Raw genomic sequence first — 23,766 nt, forward strand, 5'->3', positions numbered from 1 at the left:
AATGCAGAGCCGAGTTAAATAAATTAAATATGATCTCAGGACCCAATTTTGGTGGTAATATACTACAAGTAGTGACATTAACTTCATGGAAGTTGCATAAGTGTAAATCATCTGAGTATTTGTTCCATTCCATTGCTACAGTAATTGTAGGAGAATGGATCATACTCAGATGTTTGATTAATATTTGTATTATTTTATCTAGACTCTGTTTATAGAGGAGGGCTCCCCCCATTATACTGCTCTTTGGCACTTAGTCTCAAGTATTCTGATGTGCTGCAGTAGCTATGTGAGAACTCAGCAGTTCAGCCTGCCTGAAGGTGACCCGAGATATCAGGTGCAACTCAAAATGGTTTCAAAGTATATTTTGCAATGGAAGGATGTGTTGTGCAAAGCATTTCAAGGCTGTGTTTAATTTTGAAAATTAATACAAAATAATGAACTGTCATCTCAAAAGCACCCTAGTGTTAGCAACAGTGCCGAAAAGTAGGGATATCAGATGATTAAAAATGGATAATAAAAAATGTTTTTACAAATATATTAACAACAAAAAGAGAGGCAAGGAGAATCTCCATCCCCTACTGGATATGGCGGGGAACATTGTCTCCAAGGACGAGGACAAGGCTGAGGTACTTAATGCCTTCTTCGCCTCAGTCTTTAATGGCCAGTCCAGGTATCCACAGGATATTCAGCCCCCTGAGCTGGAAGACGGGGATGGAGAGCACAATGTACTCCTCATAATCCACGAGGAAGCAGTCAAGGACATGCGAAGCTACCTGGACACCCACAAGTCTATGGGGCCTGATGAGATCCACCCGAGAGTACTGAGAGAGCTGGCGGAGGAGCTTGCCAAGCCACTCTCCATCATCTATCAGCAGTCCTGGTTAACAGGAGAGGTCCCAGAAGACTGGAGGCTTGCCAATGTGACGCCCGTCTACAAGAAAGGCCGGAAGGAGGATCCTGGGAACTACAGGCCTGTCAGCCTGACCTCTGTACCAGGGAAGATTATGGAGCGGTTGGTCTTGAGAGTGCTCACAGGGCATCTGCAGGACAACCAAAGGATCAGGCCCAGCCAGCATGGGTTCATGAAAGGCAGGTCCTGCTTGACCAACCTGATCTCCTTCTATGACCAGGTGACCCGCCTAGTGGATGAGGGAAAGGCTGTGGACGTTGTCTACCTGGACTTTAGTAAAGCCTTTGACAGCGTCTCCCACAGCATTCTCCTGGAGAAACTGGCGGCTCGTGGCTTAGACAGGTTTACTCTTCGCTGGGTGAGGAACTGGCTGGATGGCCGAGCCCAGAGAGTTGTGACGAACGGTGTTAAATCCGGCTGGCGGCCGGTCACAAGTGGTGTTCCCCAGGGCTCGGTTCTGGGGCCGGTCTTATTCAATATCTTTATAGATGATCTGGATGAGGGAATTGAGTGCTCCCTCAGTAAGTTTGCAGATGACACCAAGTTGAGTGGGAGTGTTGATCTGCTGGAGGGTAGGAGGGCTCTGCAGAGGGATCTGGACAGGCTGGATCGATGGGCAGAGGCCAGCTGTATGAGGTTTAATAAGGCCAAGTGCAGGGTCCTGCACTTTGGCCACAACAACCCCATGCAATGCTACAGGCTTGGGGAGGAGTGGCTGGAGAGCAGCCCGGCAGAAAGGGACCTGGGGGTGCTGGTTGACAGCCGGCTGAATATGAGCCGGCAGTGTGCCCAGGTGGCCAAGAAGGCCAACAGCGTCCTGGCCTGTCTCAGAAGTAGTGTGGCCAGCAGGAGCAGGGAAATGATTGTGCCCCTGTACTCGGCACTGGTGAGGCCGCACCTTGAATATTGTGTTTGGTTTTGGGCCCCTCACTACAAGAAGGATGTTGAGGTGCTGGAGCGTGTCCAGAGAAGGGCAATGAAGCTGGTGAGGGGTCTGGAGCACAAGTCTTATGAGGAGTGGCTGAGGGAACTGGGGTTGTTTAGTCTGGAGAAGAGGAGGCTGAGGGGAGACCTTATTGCTCTCTACAACTACCTGAAAGGGGGTTGTGGCGACGAGGGTGTTGGTCTCTTCTCCCAAGTAACTAGTGATAGGACAAGAGGAAATGGCCTCAAGTTGCGCCAGGGGAGGTTTAGATTGGATATTAGGAAAAATGTCTTCACTGAGAGGGTGGTCAGGCATTGGAACAGGCTGCCCAGGGAGGTGGTGGAGTCGCCATCTCTGGAAGTGTTCAAAAAACGTGTGGATGTGGCGCTTCAGGACATGGTTTAGGGGACATGGTGGTGCTGGATTAATGGTTGGACTTGATGATCTTAAAGGTCCTTTCCAACCTAGGGATTCTGTGATTCTGTGATTCTGTGAAAGTCATTTATTAGGATGGTGCTAATATGAATTGCAGCAAGCATAAACTGGATGTAGACCCTCGACCATAAACAACAGCATAACATAATTAAAAAACCTCACAATAATTTGCGGGACATATTATATAACTTACTAGTGGGAAGGCTATCTGCATTGATCACAAAATTTGTTTCTCTTTCTTTTATGGTGCCTGAAACCCCCCCAGTCAATTTGCTGCCTGCCTCCTGTTGCTAACGGCGCGGTATGCAGTACCGTATCTTCTTTCTGCGCTGTTGCAAGCATCATGACCTGCCTGCTTTCTGAGAAAGGCCAGATTCAGATAGCACTAATCTGTGCCGCAAGGAGATTCTCTCCAAAACAGATATCTGTAAAAAAGAATTTGACTGGAGTAGCAGGGAAGAGATCAACTAAAATAGAGTTAACGTTTCTGTCTGAAATGTGGCCTTGGGGTGAGGAAGGGTGGTGGTGGTCAAAAGCACGGCACAGGAATATGGATTTTTTTCATAGCATGCCCAAAGTAAGCCTCACGTAGGTTACAAGAAATCAATACTCTTGCATGTAGGGTAGGTCTTCAGCATTGTTCCCTACTATGTTATTGATATAATATAGGGTATCTCTTTAGTAAAGCCTGACCTAAGGAAGCACCTGCATTAGAGGATTTATCTTTTTTACCATTTATAGCAAAGGAGGTGTTAAATGACACACTCTGCAAGATATCCCTTAAAGAATTATAATTAGTGCTTGAGAAAGGAGTGAAGATACTGGGATAATGAAACTATCAGTGGTTCACAAAACAGACTTACAGAGCACTAGCAGTAAAGGCCTTTCACTACATGTATGCCTTAATTTCAGTACATACCCATTAAAAGGATTGATTTTGATGTCCTAAAACTGAGCTATGAAGATTAAAATCCATTGATTTTTCTTACTAAAATTCTTACCAAACACAGGAGGAGTAAAGCAGAAAAAACCCTTTACTTCTCAGTATTCTTTATTTATAGTCTCTGTTTTCTTTAAGACTCACAGCAAAGTTTATAGTTACTGCCAAACATGGTAAAATGCGCTTGGGTTTTTACAATGATTGGAGTGGAGATCTCCAAATCATTGAATTGCAGACTTGGTCAGTTGGAAGGGATCTCGGGAGGTCTCCAGTCCAACCTCCTGCTTAAAGCAGAGCTAGCATTAGGATCTGACCAGGTTGCTTAGGGCTTTATCCAGTTGGGTCTTGAAAACGTCCAAGGATGGAAACTGGACAACCTCTCTGGCAACCTGCTCTATTGCTGGGCTGTCCTTGTTGGAATAAGGTTTTTTCCCCATATCTAGTCAGAACTGCTCTTGTTTTAGTTTGACCATTGTCTCTTGTCCTGCCACCACTGTGCAGAACCTGGCTGCGGCTCCTTGAGACGCCGTAAAGCACTGGGGACTGCTGTAAGGTTCCCTGAAGCCACCTTTGTTCCAGACTGAACAAGCCCAGCTCCTTCACGTTCTTTTCACAGGGCTCCAGCCGTGAACATCTTGGTGGCCCTCCCCTGGACATGCTCAGGACATGTTTAGTGATAGGTGTATTTGTACTGTTGGGATTGGCAAGTTCTTTCTTATAAATCTTGGAAAAGAGTTAGTTTCTGAAGGTGAGAACCATTTAAGCAAGTACAGTGCATGTGAATGGGCCCAAACTAGCAACTTCTAGGAGCAACGACTGGCCCTGTAACATGATTACATTACATTACATTACATTACAGATCAACAGAACTGAGCATCAGCCGCCATTTACAGTCTCATAATATCCGATATGGTGTCATGTTACCATGTACTTAAGGTCCTGTTTTGCAAGAACCTGCATATTTTTGCAGGAAATTTCAGCTATAGCTGTTTAGTTTAACCTTCAAAATACATGTGTCTGTCTTTCATGAATTTTGTCACTAGTCTATTATGTAGAAGTGAGTCATTTCCTGAACTTCGAGATTATGAAAAAAAAAAGATTTCATTTAAAGAATGAAAAGAACTTTGTATTAAAATGATCTGCTAGTTTAGAGGTAATGAGTTTTAAAATGTTACTTTACTCGATACTGTGTGAATTAAATAAGATACATCAGCTTACTGAAAAAATATGTTTTAAAATATTTGCATAAAAATAGTGCTATTCAGCAAAATTATACTTCTTTGCCTGTACTTAAGCGTTTCTAAAATGTTAAAGTAATATGTGAAGCTTTGCTTTTCTATTGCAAACCATAGTCTTAGTGTCAAAATACTAGTGAGAATAATAGAATATGGCTCTACTGGTGCCTTCATTTAAATTGATAAAACTATCGGCTTTTTAGGAGTAATTTTGTGCTCATTGACTTTTCTACTAGCAGATTTTCTACTTCTGTAAGGATGCCATTGAATCCAGATTTTAACCTTAAAAAGCATTCACCACTTCAGAAAAAGAATTTGTAGATAAGATGGAAAGATTAGTAGTGACAAGCAAAGATTATTTAAATTTAATTTTGGGGGAAGAAGACTAGTATAAAAATTGGTTTCTGCACTGTCTTCACTTTTAGTTGATCCCTGAAATGTGCTCTTGTAGCTGATACTGAATCAGGTGGTGGTAGTTCACTCTTAGTAGAACTTAGTAGTAGTTCACTCTTAAGTAACACACTTAGTAGTTCAAGTATCGGCTCCACCAACTGTTTTCTCCTCCCTGAAAGTGTAAAATGCTTAATTATTCCCAACTGACAACTCCCAACCCACCCTGATTTTTGATCAGGGTGATAATCAGTTTCTCAAGGTTTGGAAAGTTCTCCCAGAATTCTGGTGCTTTCAGCAGAAAACTGCTGCACCCATCCAGTGTCCCTTGCATGGTTGGATGGCCTTTGTATTTCCTATAAAAGCATTGGTGCTTGCTTTTGAAAAGACCTCTGCATTTTGGAAAACAAATATGCTTTGGGAAGAAAATGTCAGTTTATAAGGAAACTTACTGTATGACATTGGAGTGTTCTACCTTGGGGGATTTTCTTGACACAGGATAGTGTTGTTATGCCCAAAAGAAATGGAATTTGTGGAATAGGCAATTTTCTGACCAATTTTCTGCAATTTGAATTCAATCACTTTTTCTTCCTTGCTGGATTTCACTGTTATGTGGCTGCTTCTTGTAAGTATCAGGGTGGAAATTAGCTCTGCGATGGCAAAAACAAATGTAAAAACACAGTAGTGAAATCTTTTCTTACAAAGTAATGCAGGAAGTAACTAATCCTGCAGCTATTACAGCTTTAATTAGTGGTAGATACACATTATAAGAATACCTCCTTTGCAGTAAACTTTGCCTACTTCTTTGGCAAAAAAAAAAAAAGGAAGTTTAATACAATTAAAAGCCAAAATATTCTATGACATTTACGGAATCCACTCTTTCTGCATCAAAAACTATAGTTTATGATCAAACACCTAGTCTGATTTATAGAAATCAATATACAGAAATGACCTCATCACTGTAAATGACTTTTTACTTCTGAATGTATATCATATGCATTGTTCAAGTTTGGCCCTCTTCTTCCAGCAATTGAGCCTAATTATGTTTGTGTTGACTAGATTAATTGCTAAGAGTGAATGGGCAGGATAATGAGGGAATACAACAAGAGTCATCTTTGGCTTCCAGAGAACGCAAAAATGAATGTCCAGTTGGTTGTCAGATCGTGACTGTGGCTTTGCAGATATGTCCTTAAATCTGGTGAGGATTTTTCAGCTAGCACGAGCTCTAGATTTCAAAGTATAATTCTTATTCCAGCTCTGGAAGTGAAACCTACTTTTTCTTGCAAGACTACTTAGATGCTTTGCAGAATTAACTCCAGAATTAAAAAGCTAGATGGTTTAAGAGCAGTTCTACTAGTGAAGAGAAAAAGGGTTTCCCTGCTCATTCCCAAGTTACGAAATACCTGCATAGTAGTGCACATGCATCCCCCTCGTGCCACCAACTTACTGGCCTGCTTGCTTATGTATTTCTCTCCTTCCCTCTTCATAAAGATAGATATGGCCATTCTAGCCAGTGTTGGGTTTTAGCTTTTATTACTCATTCTTGTTTTTTCTTTCCTGTATATTTCTGGTATATTAGTCTTTGCAACCACAGATGCTACAAAGAAATTAACATCTTAGATATCTGCCATACGAAAATGTTAGAATGATTTTTGAAGGCTCTAGTGTTGATTTGGAATATTTCATGTATTCATGTCAGTGTACGCTAATGAAGCCATTCAGGATTTCTCGCTTACATTTAAATAGATCCTTGAATGTAGTGAGCACCTATTTCTAAAAGATCTGAAGAAAAGAAAAGGCTAAGAAAAAATTTAAGAATTTCAGAGGGAGGGGGACTCAGGTAATGTTACAGAACTATTTGATAATAGTTTCTTCTTTGGTCTTTTTACCTAACACACTTAATCTGTCTTGGCAGATTTCTGCTCAGACATAAGTGAAACAAGACAGATGAACAAATAGGGCTGCCATGTTCAGTTAACGTTGTGTATGTCAGAAACAAGACCAAGCAGAAGGTGCAGTCTGAAAGTGATGAGGTCCTTAGAGTCAACATAAACTTTTGTGGTTTTCAGTCTTTCCTGTCAAATTTAGATAAAGGAATATAATTTGTACTGTTAAAAATCACATTTAGGTTTTATTTTCAAAAGAATCAATAGAATGAATGAGGTAGTGCATGGGCATATTACCTAAGATTTTTGAAAGAATTGACTTATTTTATGCTATTCGGTTCCTCTCTGACTGGTGGATTTGTAAAGAGTCTTTTTATTGCCAGGTGACATGTTATGGTAACCTGGGTGTGTGCAACAGCATTTACCAAATTTTGTGAGTGAGGTAAAGGTTTCAGTTCTGGAATAAGATGAGTGATTGTAACTAAGCAATTACAGCATTCAAGTTGAGGTACAGAGAGTTTAAAGATTAGTGAAAATGGAAAAACATGCTCACTATCAAGCCTGCTCTGATACCTGTGAAAGGCCTTATTTGATTTGGATTTACACCTGAGACATCTCATTGGAACTTTTCATGAAGACTCTAGCGGATAAGAATATTATCTTTAAAAGTTACACAGATACCTGTTCTCCCTCTGTTATTTCCTCTAACACTTCAATACTAGTTCTTTACAAATTGCTAATGATAAGTCAATAGTGTATCATCTCCAAAATACCATTAGGGGCACATTGTTTTTCCCAGTCAGAAATACTTTATCCCCATAGATTGAAGGGCATCAGTAGCTGGTGTTCCATACTGTAATCTTCTTGAACCAACCAGCTGAGGAAGTTTCATCCCAGTAAGAGTGCTGAATCAGTATGGATCCTGAAGTCCTCAACTCCTCCAGCTCTTCAACGTCTGCTTCTTGACTCCTTCAACCCCTTGAGCCATTAGCTTTAGAGAAGATGATGAAAGATGAAGAAGACCCTTGTGCAGAAATGTTACCTGAATTTTTTTTTATGCACATTGCAGTTATATTTTAATGGTTTAATTTTTTCCAATGTATTCATATTGCTGTTTCCCCTTCCCTTCTATTGGATTTCCTTTTCCTTGTGTAACCAATCGCTACACGCACTCACAACAGAACTTTTTTCCAGACTTTGGTACTTGTGACAAATATCACACAAGCAATCACCTGACTTCTCAAAAAGAAGATCCAGTGGTCTTGAAAAGTGTTCAAGGTTAAGTGGTACGACATGGGAAATATTAGAACTTTTTGATGTGTAAAAAATATTAGTGTATTAGCTGCCCTGAGCAAGCTTCAGTGAAGAGTTTTATATATATATTTATACAATACAATAATTTGCATCTTTTCTGTTTTATTCAGGTCATTGCCATCGTTATGGATATGTTTACTGATGTGGATATCTTTAGAGAAATTGTGGAGGCATCTGCTAGAGGGATTGCAGTGTATCTCCTGCTTGATGAGTCAAACTTCAGCCACTTTCTGAAAATGACAGAGAAACAAGGCTGTCAAGTTCAGAGGCTCAGGGTAAGGCTTCCTGTGTTCCTGTGCATGAACATTCGCTACTCGTTCCTCCGCAACCTACTGAAAAGGAACTATTATTCAAAATATGATTATCGGATACTGCTTTTTAAAATTAAATAAGAGGTATAAATAGGTAAGCTCGCAGCAGAACCTTGTCAACAAATGTTTTTCTCTTTAGAAAGATTTTTATCTTTTTAATGTGTCAAAACAAGAGTATTTGATAGAACGTCATAATTTTTCATATATTATTTATAAAATAATTTTCCATTATTATGTATTCAGGAATACTACCTGTTTGAAAAATTTAGCTTCTTTTTGCTTTCTCTTAAAGTAGCCTGCAAATAGAGTCATAAAGCTTATGTAAATTAATAAATTGCATACTTCATTTTATGCTCTTTTTCTTTAATGTTATTATCTATTAAAATACTTCAAAAGGCCCAAGATTTTACTTCATTACTATTTTTCTGAAATCTGTATTATCATGTCTGTCTGCATCATGTCTTAGAGAGTATTACTTTTGTACATGCAATATGTAATCCTCTAAGAAAGATAACAAGAAGACTAACATTTACGTTTTTCACAAGATGTGCTGTGCCGCCCTAATATTTAACAGGGATTAGAATACAAACCATGAGCTGCACTGACTTGACGTAAATGCTTCATAAATACCTCTAGATTTACTGTACTGTAGATAGCACTGAAGAACTTCCAAGGACATTGCCGGTTTTTTTGCAGAGCTCTGAGCACTGCCTTGGCTGAACTTCCCTATACTTCCATTTGCAATTCCTTGTTTCTGTAACTAGTTAGGCTATGTTTGCTCTTCACAAAAACATTGTGAAAGATCTTCTCAGCAGCATGGATTTTAAGAATCCAGTCCAAAAATCAGTTAGGCCTGTGGTGTGTGTGTGAGGATCAAGAAGGTCTTTTATTAGAATTTTGGAGCCAACCTGTGTTTTATACCTGTATTTGCTCTGGAGTGTTGACTTAGGTCCTTAAAAGTATTCCCACACCCTTTCCATGCTTGTTTCTTGTGTATGAGTGTGGGGATTGCCCTCTGGTGGCTTAATACACAGAGCTATGGGAACTTTTGGAAAGAAAACATAAACAAAATGTTGTGGGTCTGTAAACACTAGTCATGGTTGCCTGTATGAAGTCAGTATTTGGCAATATTTCCATACTCTGGAACTTGAAATACCACCATTTGCTGATTACTTGGGTTAACTATGGCATAGAGTTTGGTGTATGTCTTGTTATGGCATGGGTTTTATCCTCCCGAAATAAAAGAAATTAGGTGCATGCAGTTCAAGTGGTATCTCAAAAAAAGCTATAGTACGCATTTTCAAATTAATTCTGTGCAATGTGTATCTACAGCCCATTTGAAAGCTTAACTTCTTTTGGGTGGGTTCGAGGTTGTCTTTTTAATGTGGTTTTATAGACCTACAGGCATTTATACTAAAAGATTTAATGTAGGAATGTTGAAAGATTTAATGTACGTACGTCAGAGTGGATTTTGTATGGATTAGTGTGGATTGAAGAGGTTTGGACTTGGCCTCTTCAGTGACATTACGTATTATATGTTTTGGTTTCATAACAATGGGAGAAATAAAATACATCTTTACTCTGCAAGGCTTACTTAGAATACTTCAAGGTTTATCAGAAAATGAAAAATATGTGCCAAAGAGAGTTGTGTGCTGGGTTTCCAATTTAACTTGTAATAAAGCTGTTCAAATTAATGGTCTTCTCATCCAAGTGCTACTCCCAGCAACTGTTGCTCTGGGAATAGAAGCTTACTACTCCCACACTAATTGTCCTCTGCCTTTCTTGAGGATGAAGAGAAACTACTGGTGATTATGAAAAAACAGTCAGTACTTTGGAGGTTTTCTCCCTTTCTTTTTTTCCCATCATCTCAAGGTTCACAAAAAGCAAACCATCTTCAACTTTTTGTGCTCTTGGCTTTTGGTCCTCCCCTTCTGTTCAGGAAGCAGGAAGGGGACAGAGATGTATGGATCTGTGTCTTGTCCTTAGCAGCACTGGTCTTGTTATTCTCTGGTACGATTTGCTTCAGTCTTGCAGGAGTATGGCAGATGCTCCTCACACCATACACTCATAATGAGGAGTTCCTGTAAAGATTTTCTGACTCAACGCCTTCTTGGGCTTTTTTTCTCTTCCTTTGGATCAGTAAAAAATTAGATACAGTGATGAGTGAGACTGTTTTTTGAATTTAGATTTACAATTCAATAGTCTATATGAAAAAAAAAGATTTTATTCATAAGTCTACATTAAATATCTGTGCAGACAATTTTTCTCATATCTAGTCTGACTGCGTATCAGGATATGGTTCCCTCTGTTGGAAGACATAACTGAAAAAATTGAGTGGCTATATATTCTGTGATTATTATGTGGGTTCTGTATAGCAGAATATGAAACCAGGGGTTTACTAGCAGCTTTTTCAGTCTTTCCTACAGGATTTCTTCTTGTGGGTTGTTTTTTACTTAATGTTCACCTTAACATCACCAGTAGAACTCAATTCAGATAAACAATTCCTTTTTTATACATTCCCATTTCTCTTTCCCAGCTTTTATTTACCTGTTTCCTGACTGTCCTACATTTCTCCCCATTAATTAATGTGTTTCTCTTTTTTTCTCATCTCTATCTAAGTTTCTTTTGATTAACTTTTTCTCAAGTCTGACTTGTTCGGTCAGCAATTTCTTTGCAAGGAAAAATGAAGAGTCATTACAGATTCTGACTTTTTTCAGGTGATTTTTCAAAAACTAATAGCTAATTTTTTTGAGAGAGGCTTTTTTCCCCTGCTATTCACAGGTGCTGCAGCAAACTATGAAATAGATTTGCACTGCAAAATGCAGCACCAAGACAACAATCCCCAGAACCACCAAAAAGCTCAATGCAGTAACTTAATTTTGGATTAGAAACAATGAACCAGTGTAGGCTATGATGTTTAATGCCTAAGAAGTCAATCTAGCTCCTCAGCTGATGCCAGATCTTCATGTTTTATTTGATATGAGGTGAGGCATGTGGCAGAGGCTCCATGCTCTGCAGAATCCTGTTTTTACTTCTCTGGCAATAATGAAGAATCATCTTGCTACAGGAGGGTTTTGAAAGCAATCTGGCAGGAACTGTTTATGGCCTGATACTCCTTTCAGTATTTTTAATGAATTGCAGGAATGAGAAAACAGAACCTCTAATGAATTGATTTTACTTTTCTTTTGTGAAGTCTACTCCCAGATATGCATGTTTAAATGCATAGTAGGATCTGCTTGTGAGACCTGATTGCTGCCTGTTATTTCTAACCAATTTTATCACAATCATCAAAAGTTTTCCAAGTCTAAGACAAATTTGGTTATAGATAGATGTGCACAGCACGATTTTGTATCTGTGAGCAAACTTCTGTGCTAAGGGACTCCAGACTCCAGTGAAGTCACTGAGATTTTTTCTTCAGTGGTCATTGAATCAGATATCAAGGTCAGAATAGAAGTGAACTTGAAAACTACTTAGCAACTGTTATCTCTTAGTAATAAGAGAGGCCCAGGGTAATCAATAATATTGGTAATGATGAACAACATGAGAAACGTGACTTTTTTTCCTTATAAACTGTTAGGCTAAGTATTAGGTAGACATGGGTTTTCTTCCTTGTGCATTTTTTTGACAGCAAGTACAGTGTAAGTAATTCAACACCGATAAAAGACTAGAGATAAAAAGCGCTGAAATAAGATCTTTGAGACCAGTATATTCATGGTACTTAACTCTCACATTGGAGGGTTTTTACTGATGAAAATAGATGGGTAATATTGATTTATACTTTGAAATTTTAAAACATGCTTATGTGGCGCTCTCTGGGAAGGTAGTCGTGCAGTTGTACATAAAAAGAGGTTAGAGCTTCTTTCCTGTCCATCATTTGGGTCATTTAACTGGGTAGCCCTGATGGCCATCCTTAAACTGCAGCCACTGTATGTTTTAAATGTCCCTGAGTGTCCTACATCCTGCTCTTGGAGGAGGGAGGAGATCCTGTGTCTGGCTTCAAAAACCTCCCTAAAACATCAAGTCCTTGATTAAGTTATTCTTCCATACGCATCCACTAGCAGTCCCTGACAGAAACCGGACCAGACAGACTTTCCCTTTGACTCACTATGGCCAATCTTACATACTTTTGTGTGTCCTGTTGAACTAGCTGGGATCCTTCATCATGTGTGGTTTATGGTTTGCCCATAATTTTCCTCTCGGGATTCATAAAGGAATTATTGCTTTACCCATGATGCATAACACTTCTGCAGTGATCAGTGACACGCTGCTGTTAGCGCTGTTAGCAGAGGAGTCCTGTAGCCTGAGGATGAAACCAAGTAGGAAGATGAAGCCCAGCATTTTGTACCAAACAGGGATTGCAATTCAATATGTGTATATTTACTGCTTCTAATGTTAAGTGGAGTCCATTGTTATTATATATCCTCAAATATTGTCTGTATTTTGGGCAATTATTCAAATTATGCTTCCCTGGCACCTAATTAGAGGGTTTGAAGTAGGTGAAGAATGCCAGGTGAACTGTGGAGGAAAAGGAAGTGTTATATGAGAAAGGTGAGCATGATCTCTGGCACATCCTTTGTAATGCTGCCATGGTCCTGTCTTTGAGTGGATGACCTACCGAGACAGGCAAAGAGTTGACAGGATTAAGGAAGCAGGATAAAAAAGCTGCAGGAGGAATAATACTTGAGAAAAGGAGAAGAAAAAGGAGAACAGAGGAAGCAGTGACTAAGATTTTTTTTTTTTTTAACCAGCAATTTAATGTAAATTTTATTCCTTTTTTGGATATGCCTACTTGAAGTTATATTTCAACTTATGAGTACCTAAGCAAAGCTTTTTTTTATATAGCGTGATAATTTGCAAGCCATTAGCCTTGCTTGTGCCTCCAGCATTCCAGATTCCCAAGTGATACCCTGTCCAATACCGATCAGACCTTATCTCAGTAAGATTTGATGTGTTCAACTGGCACGTCTTTAGGCCAACATTACTTGTTATGGTTATTTTAAAATGGATAAGCTGCCTCTCAGGTTACCTTTTTCAAATTATAATGACATAAATATAAATTAATATAGTTAAATATAAATCTGACATACAAATATAAAATTAGATGGTATATAGAATTGGGTAGAACAATTATTGAAGTAAATGCAAATTTCATTACTAATTCACAAAATTTTATTTTATAGTAAATAAGGGTTTATTATTGTGATGATCTTTAGAATAGGTAAATTCCACTTTTTTCTTTTTTCAGGAATTACTTTTTCCAAGCAATTTAACTTTCAAATAAAATCTTTTTATTTAATTCCTTTTACCTAAAGCTTGAGTAGCTGCTGGAGAAAGAATAATTTTCTTCAGTGGGATTGGTTTGTTCAAGGTTCAACAAAAAACACATTGGAAAAGCAGTAAAATTTACTTTCATTAATAAGAAAACTGCTAATAGGAGTGCGGAAAACTTGAAAGACACAATGCTAGATTGTCAAAAGTGATTAGCAGGTAAAGATGCAAAATTATGTTAACATCCCGTTCAATAATGCAAATTGGATTGTTATTGTTATTGATTCTTTTTTAGCTGTTTCTTAAAATAGACCTAGGCATCCACCTGTATTTTCACTTTTAAATTTTTTACCTTTTAAAATTTTACAGCATTTCTAGATAATACTGCTTTTATTTATCTAATTAAGAGAGAAACTTTATGGTTTATGTTTCTAGCACAATTGTAAGACATTTTGGTCACAAACAAAAGTAATTTTTAAATGCTGTCTTTGTACATTGTAAGTGAGTTGCATTTTTGTTCAAACAGAGCTTGCCAAAAATGCTAAGTAAACACTCACTTAATAAATAAACAAAATTTAAAGAACTTGGATAGCTTGAGTTAAACCATAATTTGCCAGCTCAGCAGCTTTTTTTGCTTCTTTGATTTGATTTTTCTTTTTGATCAATGTTTTACAATACCAACAGTGAAATATATGCTGATTTAGAAAGCATGTGTTATTTGGTAATGCGCTTTCGTTTCATGGAGTTTTTCTCCGAATTTTTTTGAATTTTCTATTTGGAAAGATAAATTTCATTGGACTGTAGTAGACACTATCTTTAAAAATCATACAAACTCTGTCTGTTAGAACTTCATATGTTTTAGGTAAATGTGTAAAAATGTCCATTTTGCTTCCTGAACAGCCCTAATCCGTCTGTACCTGGCCTTTACAGATCAGGTCTGCTGTGATTTTCAACCTGTCCTTCTAGCAGTCCTGTGAAGGAAGACATTCCTCTGTATTCACAAGTCATATTTCACTATTTCGTTTTACAGTCTATGTAATAATCATATAGATTCTGTTTTCTTACTGCCAATGCTAAAGTACAGATTTCACTCCCACTGGAATACTTGTAAACTACCACAAATTAGTGTTGATAGAACAAATATTGAAAGGCTAGAAACTGCAGTAAATACTGTGATCATTCACAGCTATATTGCAGGCTTTTTTTATGTCTTGTGCAGCATTTTGTTGTCTCACAGCCATACGAGGTAGATGCTGTAGGTAGGTTTGCATTGAATATAAATTTTATTTTTTCTATAAATAAGCAACTTTCTGTAACAATTTCTGATAAATGCCTTTTTTTCTTTCTACATCCGTGTAAGAACTTTTTGAGAATTATTATTAGTCCAGTCCAGAAGGTGTTGTAACACTTCTTTTGAATTTTTTATTTCTAGGAGCTTAAAAAACCCAAATGACAGTAGAGACCAAAAAACAAAAAAGAAATTACACTGGCTTAGCTGAATCCATTTCATCCATCGTCTGGAAGAAAAACTGACCACTTGTTTGAGATCCAACATGGAAAATTTCCCAAGTGCAATTTACTGAGTTCACATGAGTGAAACATAAAGCTTCTTAATAGAATTCAAACTTAGCTGCTGTTTCGAGTCCATGCTGCCTATGCATGTTGTGATAGCATCCCTGAATTTAGAAATGTGATTGATCTGATGGTGCAAAGCTGATTGAGAAATCTTACTGGTGGTAAAACTGCAAGGGATTCTGGCGCCAGGTGGTATCATTCAAGGGATCATCTCAGAATCGGGTGTCTGTGTGTGTAGATATAGCACGCTTGCTCAGTTAAATGAATTAGTGATCCTGTCTCTTTAGATGTTGTCGCTGATTGGCTGAGATGCTTGGAAGTCTTCTAAATATTGTATATCAGATGATGAAAATGTTATTTTTTTTTTTACAGTACAAAACCTCTTTCTCTTGTCAAAGACTACTTGTGCCAGAAACTCATTTCTTGGAGTGGTAGCTGTGGCAAAGAAGAATTTCATTTTCTGTGGCCTAGGGAATCTCATCAGTCTTGGAGACAAAGCAATAACTTGCCATTTTGAGTCCCTAGGGGACAAATTTGATCAGAGTTTACTTTCCTGTAAAGTTTATTAATATGCAATAATATAACTCTTCTCCTACTGTACCTCTGACTTTTAAACCCCTGGATGCTAAGTATGGAATATAGTATACCAACTGAAGTATTTCAATTGTCTTTTTCAGAACATGAGGGTGCGGACAGTAAAAGGACAAGACTACTATTCTAAAACAGGAGCAAAATTCCATGGAAAAATGGAACAAAAATTTATTCTTGTTGACTGTAAGAAAGTTATATATGGTTCTTACAGGTAAGAGCAGTCACTGAGGTGTCTGTAGGAAACCTGTCATCTCAGTACCTCTCCTATTGCAAATTTGTTCTTTTTCTATTTCTGAAAATTCATCCATGGGAAAATTTTATTCTCTTTCCTGTAATTTAACAAGTTTTCATAGATACTTATGGCTAACTAGCCTAACACAGAGCCAAATTTTGAGATCCTCTGTTAATTTTTCGCAGATAAGAAATAAAGGATATAGCTTTTGCAACAGCTAAAAAAAGAGGAAAATCCTGATATGTCTTATATTTCCTGAATTATTCTTGTTTAACATTCACTCCAGAAAAGACTGCCAAATTATTTCATAAGCTCTTTTGGCTAGTTCCTTCTCATAATAATCTTCTAAAGCTAACATTATACACCTATTCTGTGGCACTCTGTAGTGTATCATGGTCAAATTCAGAATTGCCCAAGTGAAGTTGACATAGTCTCTCTTTATATTTGGCTAAGTTTCTTTATTCTACTTCCCATTTTATTTCCAGTGTATGTGTGCAAAGCATAGGCTGGAAGAACTTATAGCTTTGCAGAACTGGAAAAAAATTTAAGTTAAAGCCGGGACAGTTTTCTCTCACACGTTATTAAATATTTTCCTTCTTTTTATGCTACACTTCTTTCCTTTGGCCTACTGAATTAGTTTCTGCCAGCGTAGCGCCTGGGTGCCAGGCACTGACTTTCATATATTTCCACCACTGTAAGCTTGCAAAAGTCTGGCTTTTTATTTCCTCTGAGACTTGGCCAGCCCCAAATTCAGACTGATGTATAGAAATGGTAGTGAGGTAAGTGACAAGTTCATAAATGAATTGGTGTAAGAGAGTACAGGGAGAGTCTGCCTGCGTTGACATCTACACACAGTGTTAGAGTCTATGAGAGTGTGGTAGTTTTCTCATTTCATTTTGAAAAATAACACTGCTTTAAGACCTAGCATGACAGTACAATAGAAAAAAGGAAAATTCCCTTCATCAGAGTGTCATCATCGCAATTAAAAGAAATGTTCATATCCAATCTGGTGTGCATAGTAGAAAATGTAAACTTTTTAACAAATCTGAAGTGCATCTTTTTGAAAATGTGTTTAGAGTGAAGTACATTCAGAATTGTTGAAGCAATTCTGCATACTATTTCAGGTGTATTTTTTTCACAATGTAACCACACATTAACATTCTTTGACTCAGGAGTAAATACAGTAGGTCTAGTCAATCCTGGCATCGTTTTTGTAAAGGTAATTTTACTCCATTAAGTACTCCACAGTTCTACATTTGTGAGTACTTTTTTGCCTCTTAATAGGGGCAATTAAGTAGTTATAGACTCATTCCTGCTCCCACTGAAAACAATGGAAAGTCTCCAGCTGAGTTCGACTAGTATTAGATTGGACCTTCCAAAATCTGAATTACGTGAATCATGCTCACAATTTATTTATTTAGAAAGTATTTGTACAAAACCCAGGTTTGTGTGAAAGCTTTCTTATCAAGAAGGACCAGTGTAATATTTTAGTTCAAAAGAACTGTTTATAATAGTATTTGTTCTTCTTTCAGCTTTATGTGGTCGTTTGAAAAAACCAACCTCAGTATGGTTCAAGTTATCACAGGACAGCTGGTTGAATCCTTTGATGAAGAGTTCAGGACACTGTATGCTCGTTCTTCTGTTCCTAGTTCATTTGCCCCAGATTTAGTGCGGGTAAACAGTCGCAGGACACTCTGGGATAATGATACATACCAACACTCAGTGTCTTCCTTGGCTTCAGTTTCTAGCCAAAGAAACCTTTTTGGTAGGCAAGACAAGGTTCACAAGATAGATCCTGTTTGTTGGAAAACTCGTGGAAGATATGCAGTAAATGAAATAGATAAATACGGCGTGAGAAATCAAGCCTATAATAAACAACCATTTCATCCAGCTTTTAATATGCAAAATCCAATCCAGCAGTATCAACCTAGTGAAAAAAATGAGCACTGGAAGAGACATAGTTATGCTGGGGAGAAGCCAGAAAGGACACCTTATCTGTTGCTGAACAGAGCTATTAATAGAGCCAACAATCCATCAAATACTTGGAAAATGCCATCTGATAGCCTTAGTATTGTTTCTTCGTTACGAGGAGGATATGCAAATAACTACAATACACCCCAGCAAAGTTTTGCTGATCAGTTTTCACGACCAAAGGTAAATCTTGCAGAAAGAAATTCAATTGTACGGAGGTCTTTCAATGGGACAGATAATCATATCCGCCATCTGCAGCAAAGGATGCCAACCCTCGAACACACAACAAAATCATTCCTACGTAACTGGCGAATTAAGTCATATTTGAATGATCAGTCAGATTATCCGGTAGAGTCTAATGGGTCTGGTTTGGGTGACAGATACGATAGCTATGACACAGCTGAAAATATTAAAGCTCATGCACTGTATTCTCATTCTCGCTTACGATCATCATTGGTGTTCCAGCCAACTTTACCTGAACAGCAGGAAGTAAGCAGCTGTGCAAGTTCTTCAAATTCAACTATAATTGGGTCAGAGGGAAGTGCAACACCTAAAGGGACATCTAATCATGCTCCAAGTGTGGAAAATGGAACAGATAATACTTTAGAAGATCTTAGCACAAACGTCCCCCTTAAATCAGATGCACCAAAACCCCATAGAATTCATATTGCAGACAACACAAAACCTAGTGTAAATTCAAATGCAACGGCTGACTCATCTCTCTACTTGTACACAACGTTGTGTGCAGACAAACATGCAGAAAATTTGAAGAACCTTCAAAATGAAAATATGCTAAAAAGGAGAAGTTTTCCCATGTTTAATTCAAAGTCCATATTAGATCCTGGTGCCAACAAACATGCATCCAGTTACGTTTACAGCACATTGACTAGGCATAGACTGAAGCAGCCAGTTAGTCCAAAACTTCCAGAAGACACGCTGAAGAGCTCTAAAAGTTTGCACAGTGTGACCAACCACTTGCCACAGGAGGAAAAGGATCTCAGAGGAGAGCTAAAGAGCCCGACTGCTAGCAAGGCAATCTCTATGGCTGCTCTCACTGAAACTAGCAAGGAGGAGTCTAGTAAGGATTGCACATCAAAGAAAGAAAGTAAGAACTCCCCAAGTTTTCTAAAGAAAGGATCCCAGAAATTGCGCTCACTTCTTAATCTCACACCAGACAAGAAGGAAAACTTGTCAAAAAACAAAGGTCCTGCCTTTTACAGAATGTGTAGTAGTTCTGACACATTGGTTTCTGAAGAAGAGAATCAAAAACCAAAGATTTCTGAGAACAAGGCTGATTCTTCCCCAAGGAGAAAGAGAAACACATCATCAAATTCTCAAGGTAGCTTGAACAGAAGTAAAGAAGATGTCGCTGGAAGCCCTACAAAATCTCCAAAGTCACCCAAACCACAAAAACCTCCATCTGATGAAAGCAATAAAAAGTGTCCTCTCTTGTGCCCCCTTGAAGCTAAGTTCATAGAAACTGCAGGAGATGCATCTACCCCAAGATTTAATACAGAACAGATTCAGTATCAAGATGTAAAGGAAATCACCACAAATACTACTCCCGAAAGTGCTCCTGTTTCTGCTCTTCAAAGAGCAAGTTCAATGACACCACAGCTAGCAAGCTCAAAACACCAAGAGGAACTAAGAACACGTTTGAGTGAAAGGCGTGTTTATAGTCGCTTTGAGCCATTCTGTAAGATAGAAAATGCTAGCCAACCTGCAGGAAATGTACCCAACAGCACTTCGCATCTCTCAGATATCAAAAGCAAGACCTTAGGGAATAATTACAGCAGGGGTAATCACATGGTCAGCTACAACTCAACTGCTTACCATCCATTGCAGCCTAATGAAAATAAGCTGAGAGGATTTATGCAAAAGTTTGGGAACTTCCTACACAAAAACAAGTAAAACTTCTGTTGATTATGTTGAAATACAGCAAAAGTAGCAAAGCTGGACATGATCGTAACTGGACAAGACGGACGGGCAACTTTTGTAGAGCTTATTTGGGTTTTTTCTTGGGTTTAGGACATTGGAATGAATGTACATATTTTTACATAATTATCCTAGATTTGTTATACTTAAGTCTTTACAGAAATTCTGTGTCCAGAATATGTCTCAAGGGAGTTGTTTATAGTGTTTATATTGTAAGATTAATTTTATACATTTTCTTTGTGAAGAAAGTACGTACTAGCATATTGTAAGATTAAGTATGGGGAAAAAAAAGATGACATTTGATGACCCAAAGGTTTGCCCTTTAAAAATAGGATGGCACTAGGAATAGTGGCTTGCATTTTTTCAGCATTTACACACACTTTCAAATGATAAACACAAATATTAATGCATTGCATGTTACTTATCTTTAAACTAATTTTTGAAAACCTCTTTTAGGCTTCACCTTGTTAATAATCTACCCCATAGCATCTATCGAACTGTTTGGGCAGCAGATGGATCTATCTTACTTTATTGAATTTTCCATGTAGTATGATATATTTCTGAAGTATTTGGCACACAGATCTTAACGTGACCTTAATCTGAGCTTTCACAGGCTTGTTTACGTGGTTAAATCAGTGTGAATGTAGAATGAACATTTAAAAATCTATTTATAAAAAAGGTGCCTTGAACATAACTTACGACTAGTTTAAATTTCAGTGGGTTAATTACATTTGTATAACATGCCAGTATTCTGTAATGTATTCTAAAAATAGCTTTTTGTTACATTTTTCTATTTGATGTTTCAAAAAAAAATTGTCCATGGACTTCCATTTCTCAGGTAAGTTTCTGGGTTTCATATGCAACAGTCTGTTTTAAATGCTGCCAGATATATTTGCAACTTTGACCTTAATAACCTATCTTTTAAAATAAGATTGCAAGTGCTTAGACTAGGCGTATGAGGGAGATTGCAAGCTCATCCCTGCAATGCTGTCTTATGTCAGGATGAATATTACAATTGCCAGGAGTAATTAGGCACGTAAAAATGAGATTTGTAAAAGTCACCACAGCAAACAGTAAGACACCTCTCATAAATGAAAGAAAGTATCAGTGAAGGGTGATAGTAGCAAGTGTTTAACCTTAATGAAGGTATTTAGGCACCTAACTGCAGTCTAAGGGACCCATTTTTTTCATCTGAGCCTCTCAGTCATAAAAAATTTCCTGATTTTAAGTGGCTACACCAGGTTAGTACTTACAAAAAACACAGGCGGGGTGATGTGTTTGGGCAGCAGCATGGCATCCACTTTTCATGTGCAGTGTGCAGACAGAATATCCAGCTGGCTCACCCCCTCCTGGATGTGGAGTTTGTCTCTATATGCCACAACATAATATTTAGATGCCAGATGCTCTGCAACAGTTTTGTTCCAAATTCAGAAATTTGTGAAAATTCATTGCTGAAAGCTTGTATTCTTTTATAGGGTCTTTTGTGTTTCAGGAGCGTGTTTTAGGAGACCTCTTCACTCTTAGATCTGAAAGGTCCGACAGTGTTCTATGGAGGCGTCCCACTATGAAGGTCTTGGTTTTAATCTTTAGAATGAAACGTCAAAAAGGCATTTCATGCACCAGCTAGATCCAGTTCATTTGTCTTTTCTACCTGTGGCCCTGGGAAGAGATTTTATACGGAAATCTGCTTCTCACCGAGAATCTGCTCTGGCTTCGGTGAACTCACCATAGCTGCTGCCAGCGATTTCAGTGAAGCAGTGTCAGCTTTTTATTCACACTGTTTCAGGGAACCTTATCAGGCTGATGCATCATAGCAGTAACTGTTTAACTGTGGGGATGATATTTATTTATGAGAGTGACAAAGTCTTGTGTCTCAACCCTCTGTTGAAAGATGAGGTCTTCCCTTTATCTGTGACCACGGAACAGGTTGTATGCATTTCTTGATGAGCACTGGTGACTTTGTTCACTCCTGGCTGAAATGCCATAATTGGTATTTTTCCCAAATGAACATTTATACCGAAATATTCTGTCCTGACAGAGGTAACGTTTTCAGACCCAAGGCAAGGAGTGTCTTCTTAGTACCCTAGACATATTTTCAATATAGGCATAACATACTTCCACAGCTATGCAGCCAACAGCAATGCAATACTGTACGTTTTATAACTTAATATTTTGTAGCAGGGCAGACCGCTATCCAGAATAGTGCCTGAATTAACGATGCAGCAAAGGAACTTAATCAAGACACAGGTGATGCTAAAAATGTGGGAGTAGGTAGGTTTTAGGAGGATCTTTGGTGTTCCCTTGTACTCTTACGAGCTCTGACATTCACTTGTAGGCAATACTATATCTGGGAAGAAAATGAGAGGGAGAACAAGGGTCTTTCTACTACTACCATTTTGTAGTAAACTTTGGGAAATCTATTTTGATACAGGAAATATTTTACTGTATTTTTCAAAGTATATTGCTAGTTAGAGAGTCCTGTGAAGGCAGATGTTTTAATTTACTAAGTCATCTATGTTCATAGATAGATATATACTGCTATTTTGTACGTACACAGGAGATTAAGAGCCTTCAGTGAGGAGCCTACTCATAGGTTTAGTAATGAAAAAAAAAAAAAGTCACAGTAGAACTAGGTTTTTTTTTTCATTTTCAGATCTCTCCTCAGAGATCCTGCATAGGAATGTAGCTACATTAAGGCCTGATCCAAGGTTAATTGAAATGAATGCAAAAGACCACCACAGACCTCAGTGGAAGTAGGATCAGACACTTAATGTGTTGACACCACTAATTTAGAAATGTTACAAGACCCAACGCTGCTTGGGGAGCACAATGCTCTGACACCACGGGAAGAGCAGCTGGATGCCCTGCCTGCAGCTGCGGCTTGGAAGCTGGGGGAGCAGGCTGGGGAGCTCTGCAGGTGGAGCAAGGACCAGCTGTTACTTTATTCCCTCCAGAATTGTTTGTTAAATTCCCACGTAAAGGTGGGAAAACACTGCTTGCCCACTCCTGTCTGATTTGCCTCATGTCTCTATGGGAACCCCGCTGCTCACAAAATAGAAAGAAAATGTATGGGGGGGAAAAAGGTACCTGCTTCAGCAAAGAAAAAGGATATATGCATTTCTGGAGGGATTTCTAGAGTTTATATTTTTGAACTTCCTTTTCCCACAGCTTGTCTTGATGTTTCTTCTTTCCAGGGAGATGGCATCTTGTTCAGTATGTCCTAAATGTGCTCTGCACCTCGAATAAGGTGTTCAGTTTTGGGTCCCTCACTGCACGAAGGACATTGAGGTGCTGGAGTGTGTCCAGAGAAGGGCAACGAAGCTGGTGAGGGGTCTGGAGAAGAAGTCTTGTGAGGAGCAGCTGAGGGAACTGGGGTTGTTTAGTCTGGAGAAGAGGAGGCTGAGGGGAGACCTTATCGCTCTCTGCAACTACTTGAAAGGGGGTTGTGGCGACGAGGGTGTTGGTCTCTTCTCCCAAGTAACAAGCGATAGAATGAAAGGAAATGGCCTCAAGTTGCGCCAGGGGAGGTTTAGATTGGATATTAGGAAAATTTTCGTTACTGAGAGACTGGTCAAGCATTGGAACAAGCTGCCCAGGGAGGTGGTAGAGTCAAGCTGATGGAGTCACCATCACTGGAGGTGTTCGAAAAACATGTAGACGTAACACTTCAGGACATGGTTTAGTGGGCATGGTGGTGTTGGGTTGACGGTTGGACTCGATGATCTTAAAGGTCTTTTCCAACCTTAGTGATTCTGTGATTCTGTGATTCTATGCACATTGCAAGTTTATTACACCCTGCACACACCCAATGCACTCCCAGTTTTGTAAGGCTGTGGAGTAATAGCTGT

At 38.6% G+C, this 23,766-nt stretch overlaps 1 protein-coding gene across 1 annotated transcript in view; it reads left to right on the forward strand.

The window, feature by feature from the left end:
• The window catches only part of FAM83B (family with sequence similarity 83 member B), a gene marked incomplete at both ends in the record, with an annotated part of 45,669 nt that extends 25,775 nt beyond the window's left edge, over positions 1-19,894 (forward strand). Inside the window, 3 exons of the mRNA XM_081997411.1 lie at positions 8,146-8,310; positions 15,867-15,991; positions 17,545-19,894. Of these exons, the coding sequence (XP_081853537.1) occupies positions 8,146-8,310; positions 15,867-15,991; positions 17,545-19,894 (2,640 nt within the window). The remainder of the gene's footprint in view (positions 1-8,145; positions 8,311-15,866; positions 15,992-17,544) is intronic.
• Between the last annotated feature and the right edge of the window lie 3,872 nt (positions 19,895-23,766).

Source organism: Phaethon aethereus (genome assembly GCF_964289735.1).
Source record: "Phaethon aethereus genome assembly, chromosome: 3".
Taxonomy (NCBI): Eukaryota; Metazoa; Chordata; class Aves; order Phaethontiformes; family Phaethontidae; genus Phaethon; species Phaethon aethereus.